The sequence below is a fragment of the Drosophila albomicans genome, chromosome 3 (assembly GCF_009650485.2).
Source record: "Drosophila albomicans strain 15112-1751.03 chromosome 3, ASM965048v2, whole genome shotgun sequence".
Taxonomy (NCBI): domain Eukaryota; kingdom Metazoa; phylum Arthropoda; class Insecta; order Diptera; family Drosophilidae; genus Drosophila; species Drosophila albomicans.
Window position 1 is genome coordinate 45,315,579 of NC_047629.2, and position 14,182 is coordinate 45,329,760.

A 14,182-nucleotide genomic window follows, 5' to 3' on the forward strand; every position below is an offset into this window, starting at 1 on the left:
GAACGCAACGCAAAACTGCAAGCGAAAATATCAACCCCAGCCGCGGGAGACCGAAATTTCATTGTCAATGGCAAGACAAACTTGCCTCCATCTCCTTCCTCCTTGGCATGGCCAGCAGGCAAGTCTCTAGTTAACTTTCTTGGCCATTGTCTGCAGCAGCTAGCGTTCAACTGTCTGTCTGGTCGTGAGGGAAATGCCAAGGGTGGAAGGGATTTGTGGGGGGAAAGAGACGGAAATCCGCTTTCGTAAGTTTTCGTGCACAAATTGTTAAAATTAGTTTTCTGCGCCCAATGATAAGTACTTGAAACTGAGCTGCACATCGCTGCCAACTGCCAACTGCGAACTACCAACTGGCAACTGGCAACAGAAATTGCAATTAAATTAATTAAATTGTTAGGATTCTGGCAGCGAAATCTTTAGAGTGCAGACTGCAACGCATCACCAAATTAAAGCCAACTTCGGACAGGTGAAGACGGCAACGAGTCTTTAAGCTAGCAATGTTGATTAATTTGTTCAACAAGGGTGCGACACAGGTCACAACAAGTCAAGCTGCGATGCGAGCACAAATAAATTTTAGTGTGAGTCTGATAAAATGTTGACTAAGCACAAAATTGTAGGCGGGCAACATAGCAGACAGAGCTGGGATAGTAGAGCAAATACGAGTCGAGTGCGAGTGCTTTTGTTTATGGACAACACGGGGCGTATACGCAACGTACGCTAGACAGTGCAAACTGCAAATGAAATCAACACAAATTGTTGCCACATGCCCAAAATCCGAATCTCTGTTGCTGCTGCTGCTACGTGAGCTGAGTCTGTTGTGAGTCTAAGATTTAATATTGATTTCTTTTGTTGCCTTCCCTTTTGCTCTCTCCCCTTGTATGGTGCTCCATAATCAGTCAGCATATTTTCTTATTCAATTTTTGTCTATTTGCAGCACGAGGCTTTGGCATGCGAGTTGTTGGCGGCAAAACCGGAGCGGATGGGCGACTCTTTGCCTACATTGTCTGGACTGTGCCTGGCGGGCCGGCCGAAAAGAATGGCCTACAGCAGGGCGACAAGGTTGGTGAACTCTCTCGCTCTCTCTCACTCTCTTGCTGCGCAAATTAAACAATATCTGTGCTGTGAGCGTAATTAAACTGTGCTGACAGACAGCTGTCATGAAAAGCATTTTGCCGGAGCACTCATAAATTTCACAACTGACAAATTCTTGCTTTCCCCTCTTTGCTCCGTCTTAGATACTCGAGTGGAATGGCATGTCGCTGATCGATCGCAGCTTCGAGGAAGTCTGCTCCATTATGGACCGCACCGGAGACATTGTCGAGCTGCTCGTCGAGCATGCCACCGACTTTCGCATGTGCGATCTCTTCGATGAGAATCTGCCGCCTGGCAATAGTGGCGGTCAAAGTGGACCACGACGTTCGGGAGATGGTCCTGTGGGACTGGGACTTATAGCGGGTAAGTTTCAGTCACTGAGCTACTTTTCTTTTGGTGTATTATTCGCCCCCAGATCTTGTTGTATATATAAATATATTAAACTTTAATTGATGTACCCTGAAGATGAAAAAGAAAAGAAAAACATTTACCATAATTTTTCATTTGTTGTTCTCGTTTCTTGTTACTTCTTTTCCAAAACAACAACAACTACTACAACAACAACAACCAATCTTTACAAAAAAATATGTACCACAGACCCCGAAACCATCACAGACAAATCACCAGCATCGCCAACTAGACGGAAATTACCAAAAACTCCGGTATAAAAAACAATTTCGTATTATTTATTTCAATTTGAGCTAAGAGTTAAGAACGTGAGCATACAAAAAATCCAAACCAACAAACACAAATATATATATACCCTATATATATATACAGTGCATCGTATATAATACACAATGGGCTATATAATGCAATAATTAGCTATAAACAAAAAATGCAGCTTAAGCATACGCAGATTTCTCCCACACGATTTTTCAGCTTTCCTCAAAAAATGACAAAAATTTTCAATTTCAATCAAATTTCGAACTCATCATTTTTCAGTGCAGCTTTAGTAATCGTACTACTTATGAAAACTCACCTTTATTTCGATCCACATATTTTCATTTGTTGTTAAAGCAAATGCGAAATCGATTCAATTCGATTTCATATTTGTATTTTTGTAGTAGATGAATTGAGTACTTCCTTTATGAGTTTCTATGTGTTTTCCTTTCGATTCTAATTTAATTGTTAATATTACTTACTACCACTAACTAATTAATTAACTAACTGAATAACTAACTAATCAAGTTACTAACCATAAAACAAATGGATAAATGTGTTCTTTGCTATATATTTTGTCATAATAATCAATCCACACAGAGTTAAGCAACATATTTATTTTTCGGTGTTGGTAGAAATAATTGTTAGTAAATTAAATACAAAAAACGTACTACATAACTACTACATAACAAGATATGATACGATTATATGGCTACAACTTACCTTAAGAAGAAAGAAAAATAATATAAAGGATAGCTTTGGATGCTCAAGAACTATTACGTTTAGCATCCCTTAACTCTACTAAATATACTTAACTCGTACAATATTTTGTGTTAGTTGAATCCTTCTCTTCGATCGGGCAATCGAATTGCCCGAGTAAAAGAACACAGTAAGAACAAAGCACCAACAATAGAGTTATAAGCTGAAACATAAAACATAAAGAGTTTTAATTGTTAGTCATCGTGATCGTCGTCGTCGTCGTCCTCGTCGTGGTCGCCATCGTAACGAATTTTTAAACATTTTCCCAACTCAGCTTGTGTAGAAGAAAGAAAGAATGACACACAAATAATCGTAATCGAAAGCTAAACAGTTACTTACATTTAGTGAAATAAAACGAACCCCAAAAAAAAGATAAACTTTATAAATGTTACTAGAGCAAATTGTAGCAGAGTTTAATATATATATAAATATATTTATGTGTGTTTTAAATGTTATTAACTTTATAACTTAAACAAATAAGTAGCAAGCGTCAAGTGCGCAATGAGAAAAAAAACAAAATTAAAAGTAGCTTGTTGTTGAAATGTTTAAATGTTTTTTAACCAAAAACCCCACAAACAAAAATGAAATTCCTACAAAACAAAAATTATCACATAGAATATTTGGAGAACGGAAGAGAGTTGTGCGCATTTGTTGGACCCAATCATAAGTTATACTTTGTATTTGTATTTGTATATCCATGTTTATGTATACACATACGAGTATCTTTGTATTTGTGTATGTCATTGTTAGTGCTGTGTTTGTTAATGTTAAAACCAAAATAAAAACAAGAACTTGTGTAGGAGATCGCGGAGCCCACCTTTACTTAATATAACATACTGAATAACATACAATAAAACGAAAGTGCTCTAAACTTAGTCAGATTTACAGGATAAACGAAAACGAAAATCCAATTACCGTTAATTCGGTCGTTCGTAGTCTAACTGTAACTCTTAATTAACATAATCTAACTCTAACTCTAAACTCGAACTCGAAAAGCTGCTGCTTTTGCTGTGTAACTCCTGTCAGATGGGTGATATTGAATTGATCTTTGATTTATTGTAATTACACTTTGTATAGCTTACACACTCACACACAATCATAATCACACACATTTACATTGTACATGATGTACCTATGTATGTATTTATAAAAGTGTACTCAACTTAATTTTTATACATATATAAGTCGAGTACCAAATAAAAAGAAAACAAACCCCGCCCTAAAATCTATTGACTTAAGTACAATCCAAAAACTCTTCAAGATGAAAAATGAAAGCCAACTATGAAATTATGAGAAACATGAAAACTGATGACTGTAATCGTAATTGTAACTGTAACTTGTAACATGTAATATGTAACTGTAACTTGTAACCGTAATCGTAACTTTAACTGTGTTGCATTCACACACACACACACACACTCACACACCCATACACACACATTTTTGTATATGTTTAAACTTCAAAAAGGGTGAAAGAACAAAAAGAAAAAAAAAGCCAAATAAGTTGAGCTGCATATTAATCGTCATTTGAGAAAGTCAGTCGCTTATCTATATATATATGTATATATATACATACATATTACTATATATACCAATGTATACATATAACTTTACAATTCTATACGATATCTTATATACACCCAGTTATTTTGAAATCTAACACTACATTGCGTATACGTGATGCGTAACGTACCAAAATGTGCTAAACCGAAAGAAACGTGAAAAATAAAGTCTCTCTATTTAACTGCAAATGTTGATAACTGTAAACTTACAAAAAAAAAAAAAAAAACAAAGAAAGTATCTGGGATATACGCTTTCTCACCTTTTGTACAGCAGATGATCCAACAGATTTATGCAGCTTTAGCACCGCAATCGCAACCGCAAATGCCACTGCAAGCTACAAAGCCAAACGACAATCGATGCCCAAATGGTAAATGAACAAATAAGCAACTCTATCAACTCTATACGTATCGTATCTATATAATACTTATTATTGTAAATGAAGCATCCCATACAAATCTTATACTTTCTATATATATATATACATAACTTGTACAGTTCTTAGCACAACCCAACAAATACTACAAAATTCAGTAAAGCCCGCCTGTACGCCCGCTAGTAATACCAAACAAACCAAAACCAAAACCAAACCAAATCCAATACCAAAAACCAAGTGTAATATAGCTAGGTTCTAAAAGTTGTACTTAACATATACTATATATACATATTGTAATGCCCACCAAAAAAATTTGTAATATATAAAGTGCGCTTTTCTACTTTATTACATTATGTTTTATTCTCTCCTATTTCGTTGAACAATTTCTTTTCGTTTCTCGTTTCTGTTTCTTTTTACTGTGTTCTGTTTCGGTTACGTATACGCCCTGTTTTCCGCTGCTCTGTGTCCTGTGTCCTTGTAAACAATTTCCATTTCTCTGTCAATTTATGAGCTTTTGTTTGCGTTTCGCTTAGCAAATGTTTACCTTTCTCTGTCTCCCCTACTTTCCTTTCCTCTTTCCCTCAGGCCCAATCTCTCCCTTCCTCTTTGGTTTATGCATAATTCCAGACTCTTTAATGATCTCCCTTCCCCTTTCTGCTCTTTCCCCTTAACTTTCTCTCTGTCTGTCCAATCAGTACTCGTACATAGTGTTGCATTTGTTTTAACACTTTACCCTAGCGACGCCCTGTATTATACCAACTACAAACACACTCACACACTCTCGAATCCCTTTCGATTTTGTTTGTAAATAATACAATTGAGAGAACATTTTGATTATAATGTAATTATACTAGGAGATGTAGAGTTTAGATGCTTTTAAAGGGTCGTTTGGCAATGACAACAACAACATCAATGAACACACGCAAAACAGAACAAATCTTTGAAATACTTTAAGTTCATTATACGAATTACTGATTTTGATTTGGATTTGTTTTCGTTTTTGCTTTAGTTTTCTGTTTCCGTTCTGTTTTGTCTTATTCTAAGTAATTCTTTTAACTTGATTGCATTTTGCTTAATTTGCATAAAATGTACGCAAAGCCTACAGAATTTGTTTGACTAGCATTTAACTAGTGGCTCTTTAATCTTACAACCTAAACTTAACAACTGACTAGCATTTCCTTGCAACTCAAACCAAAACAAGAAACAAATACCCAAAACAAAAAAAAAGTAAACAAAAATTAAAAACAAATACCAACTAACAACAATATTTATAACAACTAAATCCTATGCTAATTGAATCGTAATTGTATGAGCTCAATTTTCATTTCACCTGTACAAGAATTGTAACCCCAGCTGGCACGAGTTATGGCAATCAACTAAGAACTTGAAACTTAATACCATAAACTGCAGCACTAAACTTAAAAAAAAAAAACATAAATATATAAACCTATCTATATAATATTTATATCAAAAATATATATATGCATAATATTCGTGTTAATTTACAACACTAAACACACAAAAAAGAGAGCGAGAGAGAAACTGAAACAGAAGAAGAAAAATTTACTGTCATCAATTTGATTGCTGATTGATTGACTTTATGAGCTATGCTGTTTCTCGGCTGACTTTATGATTGATTGATTGATTTATTGAATGTAATGATTTCATTGACATATGCATACAAACTCACATACACTCACACTCATACCTCTCTTAGGCATAATGAATTGAATTTTTAATATTATTGACTTACGAAATTCGAAGAGAGAGAAAAAGCTCTCGCAGCATATGTGCGATTGTATATCAAAGGAAAACGACCTGCCCAATCGTATGTGTGTAGCTAATTATATATTTATGCATGTTACGTATACGACATGTTGCCGTTTTAAACCCACCTCTGTGTATACTTATCCTTTATGTATGTACTCTATATAACGTATTTGTGTCTAACGTATTTGTTTCTCCATGTGTTGAGTGTATCTCGTTTTCACTTTCTTCCGCATTGCATTTATTATTCATACGCACCGTAGTCGCAAAGTTTACTATGAATTTTAGTTACTTAAGCCGCACACGCACACACACACATACACTAAATAACTGTACTATTTACGAGTTGGGGGATTGGCAACCGCAGGCGTTCGCCTAGTTGCGGTTTTTTCAGCTACAACTTTCGCAGAGGCAGAGACAAGTCGGTGTTTTGTCTCTTGCCGTTGCCGTTGGGGCAGGTGTCAAGTTGGCGTGCGAGTTTTTCATTACCAGGCAACAGTTGACTTTTGCGGCACACAGTGCTGGGCGTTGTTTTAGGTCTGGTTGTCAGCAACAGGTGCTGTCGCCTTTAATTGACAGCTGGGAGGCATAAAATGTTTGAAATGTCGAAAATTAGAAAACTTTTAACAACAATTCTGAAGCAAGCAGCAAGTAGTCGGGCACTGCCAACGTCGTCATTATTATCGGCATTGCTTTTGAAAGGCGGCCGCCACTTCAATCTACCGTACCGTTTTTCCCTCGCCTTATCCATTCGCTTTTCTTGCGTGCGCACTCTTCTCCCTTGCTTTCTCTCTTTCGGGCTTTTTACAGCAAAGTTTTTCAAGTGCTTAGGCACTTATCGCTGCCTGCCAGCCTGCCATTTTGATAAACTTCAATAATCCGGCAATGTATTCGTGTGTACGTAGGTGTAAGTAGTGTGTGTGCGTGTACCTGAAGATAAGTGCGCGTGCCTTATAAAGTCCCAACACGAATTCGATTTCGTGTGTGGTCCCCAGTCAAGAGATGAGAAATGCGTCTCGTAATGTAATAAACTTTTTGGGTAGAGTCATAAAGAGTTGTCCCACTCTCTCACACACACACACACCCGAAGAGCGAGCAACAGTTTTGTGTGTGTGTTAGTGTGTAGTCCATTTCCGTTTTGGCACACGTTATTGCAATATGGCGGCTTCCGCTAGCATTGCAATGGCAGCAACTGAAACTGAATGTCAGACAGTTCGACGGGCATGATTGTTGTTGCTATTGTTGTTGATATTGTGTTCATGTACACGCTATGAATATGTTATGAGGCCGTCGTCTCGCTATAGTACACGTATAATAAACACAACACTATGGCAACAACAATGACTCTTATGCGCAACTGCGCAGCAATGACTTCCGTTTCAGCCGCTGTTGTGCCCTGGGGAGGCAGAGCAAGAGAAGGTTGCAAAAACACTGCGAATACACGAATACACAGATATCGCCCACAGCAGATTGCATCTGCGGTTCTCCCTCTGTGGTCAATACAGGGTTGTTTATACGCCCGCGTGTGTGTGTGTGTGTGTGTGCGAGAGTATAATAAAACATGCGCTTATTTAAGCATCACTTACATGTGTGTGTGTTTGTACGCCTCTGGGTATGCAATGCATTTTTCCTGCTCTGTTGATTTGCACGCTTTTCATTTTAGTCTTTCCTCTCGCTCTTGCTGTCTCTCTTCTCTCCTTCTGTTGTTTTCATTTTGGTCGTTTAATTAGTTTCATTTATGTTTATATTGCTTTAATTTGTTGTTTAGTTATGTACACAATGCTACAGCAACAACAAAAACTCAACTCAAAACAACCAACGGCAGCTGTAAATATGCGAAATTGAATAGCAAACATTACCAACCAACCAACTATCATAGACTGTAGGCCTAAAACTAATTACACCTAAATATTCAATTAATTTGCGAAATTGTACAGCGTATAGCGTAATTGAAAACGAACACACACACACACATGATTTGTAATTGCATCCCTTTTTCGCTAATGAATTTCTTACCAAAACCCAAAAACCAACTGCAGGAGCAAATCGCACGCGAGAAAATGGTCAGTGGACGTGTTCAGATTCAGGTTTGGTATCACGCCGAACGCAACGAACTGGTCGTCTCCCTGATGGCTGGCGATGATCTGGCACTTCGCGACGAGGCCTACGGACATGGCAATCTGCCCGAGGCGTATGCCAAAGTACGCATACTACCCAAATGGTAAGTGAAATTGGAGAGCAAGTTTACTTTTTGAGTGTAATCGATTGTGAACTACTCGTTACCCAATTTTTTGTAGGAATTCACTGTACTCTCTCTGCTCATTTAAAGTACTATAAAAAGTTGTAAAAAAATAAACTAAATATTTTAAAATATTATTTATTTCATTTTTATGATTAAAGATATTAATGTGAGACACTCGCTACCCATTTTATCAGTACATTACGAGTATAATATGCTTTACTGTCTCATAGCTTGGCTTTAAATAGTACCAAAAACCATATGAATGAAATAAAAATTTTAATTATATAATTAATAATGTAAAATTACTGACTTAACTTGACGGTAGAGTAGCACTGACTAAATAGGTATCTGGCTATATTTAAATTTTAGTTTTTGGTATTTTTATGATAACTGTCAATTACTTATGACAGATAAAGTCAGGTAGTTAAGCATATTATTATATTATTATTATTTAAAAAAAAAACCTTTTATGATGCTAATAATAATAGTTACGAATGCTAATGCATATTAAGAGTGGCTTTATGATGGTTGCTTACGAATGCAGATGCATTCTGATGTACAGTTCATAAAACTTTTATTAGTAGTTTACATAACATTCATCCGTTAAAGCTAGTAAGCTTTAGATTACCTCAGCTTTCAGGATTTTGGCTGCAACGCAACCGCAGTTTGTCATTATCTGATTACAACTAAAGTAGCACAAATAACATTTAGATTATGGTTAGTGCCTATTAATAGAGCTGGTAATTGTAAATTTGCATTATTTTTTGTTGTTATTATTAAAACATAGATAACAAATTTATAACATAGAGTGAATTTACTAGCACTGGCTGCTTTGGTCCTTGGCTATAAATATAAATGAAATTACCTGATTAATTTAGAAGTAGAATTCTAGAAATTTCAGAAAATCCAATTTGGGAAATTGGTTATAGCTAGCTGGGTTTCATAAAGATGCACTCTCTGCAAATTTAATCGTAGGTACATTACTGAGTTTATTTAAATGAAAAAGAGTTTTTATATTCCCTATCTAAAAAGTAGAAGATATGCTATGTTTACAAGTCTAAGTCTATATTTTGAATGTAGTACTATATAAATATACAAAATATGTATACTATTTATTTATAATTATTTTATTTATATTTTAAGAACAACGTCGCACTGGTTTAATCACTAAAGGTTTTAGCTTCAATATGAAGATAACCTTTACTAAACAACATCATGTGCAAGCTTTAATAAACTTTATCAGATACTTACAGTACAATATAGTCTAAAAACTCTTTCGCTTTGAGTAGCGTGTATCAAAAGCATATTCTTTGCCACTTTACCAATCATATTAACTCATCTTTTCCTTGCTTCACAGTGGCGATGGCAGCGTACAGCAGACAGAGGTTAGTCGCCCCACTCAAAATCCCATTTGGAATGCGACATTGACGTTCGCGCATGTGAAGGCCGACAGCCTGATGGATCGCTACATTGACATCCAGCTGTGGGATCTGGTGCCGCACACCGAGTCCATATTCCTGGGGGAGTGCAACATTGAGCTGCAGCAGGCGTTCCTCGACGACCAGGCCATCTGGTGCCGTCTGGAGGATCCCAAGGGGCTGCGCGGCATCAGCATCAGCAAGTCGCCCAGTGTGTCGCCACGTGGCTCCATTGCAGCCGGCGCTGGTGCGCCATGTGGCGATGTCACACGGCTGCTGCGACGCGACTACAATATGCAGCGTTCAATTTCGGATGAGGTGGATTCGATTGGCGATGGGGCGTCGTTGCTGCATCCGGATCATGCATGGATTGCGGGATCGCGACGAGGCTCATCGCAGTCGGAAACGATGGAGGTGGAGGTGTATCAGCTGGGTAAGGACTTCTCGCGCTCATTGCCTGGTTCGCGTCGCTCGAGCTTCCAGGATGCCGAGAAGAATCGACTCGAGGAGGATGCGATGGCCACGCCGCCCACCTCGTATTTGGTGGGACGCCGTCGCTCCTCGGTGGCGCGACGCGATCCGGATGAGATCTTGAAGTCCTTAAAAGCTGTGCGCGGCGAACTAGGACGCACCATGAGCCTCGGCACCGAGCAGCACAAACGCATGGGTTCCCGACGTGAGTATACTATTATATTGAGTATACATTTCACATATGATTTACCAAATATATATGCCACATATTTATGCTAGAAGGGGTATTGATGTCCTTGTGCAAGTATGACCACACGAACTTGCTCTCTTTCGCTGTCACTATCGCTCTCTCTCTATCTATCTCTCCTTTAAACCTCCTGCCTTGCTGTGTGTCTGGCTCACCTAATTACAAAACTATTGCAACTCTCAACTTATATTATGAACTATATACTTACACTTAAATCCCTAATATCTCTATATTGCCTTGGCCTATCTATTTACAACCGCCTATCTAATTTCTTTGCTCTCCCATCTCTCTCACAACTATTAGCCACAATATCGGTGTCGCATTATCAAAGCTTTGACACACCCTACACAAACTGGACAAACACCACTTATAAATGAAATGCCAACTAAAAAACTTTAAACAATGAAACTTAATTAACTAACCAATCGAACTAAAACAAAAAATATGAATCAACATGATAAATGCACCTCAAAACAACACTAAAAATTTGAACAGCCAAAGGCTTTACTTACTAAATCGTATATAATATTTAACACTTATTTGCACGGCTGTATAAATCGCATTAAATTATTTGCGGGTAGCCACAAGAAATATACTATATATTATTCTACTATATATTATATATATATCACAAGAAACTTCCTTCTCTGTAAATTATACAAAGCAAAACCACACTGCAAATTGAGCTTGGCAGCATCAATGTTAATGTAATATACACAGAATTGCAAAAATATTTTAAAACAAATACCACAACAACAACAACTACAACCAAAACTACAACTACAGCAACAACAGTAACTACAGTAACTACAACAAAGTACAAAAAGCAAAGCAAAAAGTATTTAAGAACACACAAAATATAACCAACTCTCTCACCCACCACTGGTAAGAATGCAAAATGTACTTTTGTTTGCGTTTTGAGTTGAAGTTACGAGTTTCGAGTTATGCTTTGTTATATGTATGTTGTTATGCTGTTTCTCAGAGGTAGCACTTGCTAGTTGCATGCCACTTAATTAACACACACACTCACACTTCTTTTCACACACAATTTACATATGCACGCTGTCTGGGCTAAAGAAAATTTCCTTAGCCACTTCAATTATCACACAGACGCATTGCTCTCTCTCCCACTCTATCTCTTTCTTCTTTATTGCCATCTTATTAAGCCACACACACACTCACACACCATTGGTAATCCTGTGTCGTGGCGTGCCAAAAAAAAATATATATATATAAAATAAAATGTGAAAGGCGCAAAAGTCAAGTCCCAGGACACAAGAAAACTTTTGATGCCATCATTTGGCTGGGCTTATTTCAGCTTATTGCTGCTATTTGCACAAAGCAACAAAAGCAGCCCCAAAACAAATTTTATTTAAAATGCAAAGCCACACCTACACACACATACATACAGACACAGACACATGCGTGAACTGCCACGCCTTATTACCTGTTGGCTCTGACAACTGCTTGACGCCTGCCATAAACCCTTCAACTTCGGCGTCGTCACTGGAGGAATAGCTCAACCTTGAAATTAACTTTTAAAATATGAAACGGCGCATAAAAAATGAGCCAAAAAAATGAAGACGAAAAGATAACAGAAGAACAATCGAAACGATAACGACAATGACAACTGGGCAATGGCAAAGCAATGATGAATGCTTGATGTGCCTCCAACAAGCTGTTAAATATAGTATGAAAATAAAAAAGCCACCTTAATGAGTCCTACTCCTACTGTAATTTATTTATCCACAACTTTTATTGCGACTCCAACTTCGCTTTCCTTTGCCAACAATTGCTTTTACTGCCATGTCGTTTTCTTTTACTTTCCGGTTCATGTTTCTACCTTTGCCAAAGTAACAAACTCTCATTAAAGCTGACAACAACAGCAATTTTAGCGACTTGCTTGTGAACTATTTTTTTCATTTATCATTATCTATTAGGGTCTGTAATTAAACATTCTGACTACAATTAAGTGCACAAAATTCGTATGCTTCTCTTTCTTCTGGCAATTTGACTGCATTTTATATGAATATTTATTTTTCCAGTTTTACTTTCATTCTACGATCTTTCTTTTCTTTTAATTGTTATTCTATAAAGTATCTTCTTTTATTTCTATTTCTGTTTCTTAATTTCCATTTTTTATATACTATATACTTTTTACTCAATGATCTTAGCAATTCTTTTGTGGACAACTTTTTTCATCCTTATCTAACTGCAATTATACATTCTGATAAGAAGTCTGTATGAATATTTCATTCCCATTTTCTACTCTTAACGCCACTTGTAAGTGAACTCCTCTTTCGACCATCATATCTAGTATCTAGTATATAGTATCTGCTATTATTATTTTCCTGTTCATACTGCACTTTCAATTTCTATTATATAATTGTTATACTATATACTTTTATTTCTATCAGCACTCTCGCTTCCTATCCTCAAACTCGATTGAATCCCTCACTTTAACTTATTTTCTTCGAGTTGCTTGAATGCACTACATTCTCTTTGACCAGTTCCACTTCATTTCAACACGAATTCCCCCTCTCACAATGTATCTGTGTGTATATCCAATAATCGAGTCTACTTATTATAGCGCTAGTTGAGCAAGTTTTTGCTGACTTTGCTCTCAATATGTTTGGCCACTGCGTCGCTTTCGTCGTATTAAGCCGCTTTTCGCCTCGCCTAAATTTTATTTCGTTCTCTCCTGCTGATGCTGCTTTAACATTTAACGCACATTCACATCCGGCTAACACACACACACACACACCCGCAGAGAGCTTTTGCCAAGTTTATTTGACATTTATTTTATTTTTGGCTGATGGGCCTTGAGAAAAATATTTGAACTTTTGCCATAATCCTTTTTGCCACAAACAACAACAAAAATATTTTGTTTGTGTGTGTGTGTGCGCGCTCAATTGATTGAATGATTGATTGACTGATTGTGCCAACTGATAATACAGCCAGCCGCCGCCTGCCCTTCATCATCGTCGTCGCTGTTTGGCAAAAGTTTTAATGAAGCATGCCTGTCAAATAATTACGCATATCACGTATACGACGCAGAGTACCCGAAAAATACTTTACTTTTATTATTTATGGAATTTTCTGACATGACAGCAGCTCTTTATTAAACGGGTAGCAAATATGATAAAGTAGCGGCCGCTTGCAATGAGTTGGCATAAGCATTGAGCATAAATATATTATGTATACGACCCATGTCCAACCCAACAAATTTAAAAATTGATTTAAAAAAATGGAAATACACCGCACAGAAGTCACACAACGAATAATCATGCATTAGACTGATGCCAACAATGAGTGTACGTGCAAATTATAAAATTCAAATATTTTAAATATGACGCCAACTCACCTGAAATGTAGGGGCGCAGAGGACGCTAATGAAGCGCAGGTGTTTCAGTGCAGGTGTCAACCAAATAATGACACACAACATCAGGCAGCTCATGAAAACGCAACTACAAAAAGAAAAGACCCTCAGTATAATATCTTAGTCGTAGCCATAGATGACTGGCTGGAAGTAAGGACTACTCTTCAATGGACAAATATTGAACCATGATAACAAGCTACAAGCTATA

General features: G+C 37.1%; 1 protein-coding gene across 5 annotated transcripts in view; it reads left to right on the plus strand.

Moving 5' to 3' along the window:
* LOC117572605 (regulating synaptic membrane exocytosis protein 1) overlaps nucleotides 1-14,182 on the plus strand; it is a 63,065-nt gene that overhangs the window by 38,997 nt on the left and 9,886 nt on the right. For 3 of the 5 annotated variants that reach the window (XM_034255542.2, XM_034255543.2, XM_052004006.1), the window contains 5 exons: nucleotides 935-1,059; nucleotides 1,236-1,455; nucleotides 1,690-1,754; nucleotides 8,257-8,438; nucleotides 9,817-10,553. In XM_034255542.2, coding sequence (XP_034111433.1) covers nucleotides 935-1,059; nucleotides 1,236-1,455; nucleotides 1,690-1,754; nucleotides 8,257-8,438; nucleotides 9,817-10,553 — 1,329 coding nt within the window. Of the gene's footprint in view, nucleotides 1-934; nucleotides 1,060-1,235; nucleotides 1,456-1,689; nucleotides 1,755-2,575; nucleotides 4,445-8,256; nucleotides 8,439-9,816; nucleotides 10,554-10,898; nucleotides 11,481-14,182 lie in introns of those variants that run through there. The other 2 variants (XR_004572530.2, XM_034255544.2) reach the window with 2 other exon arrangements.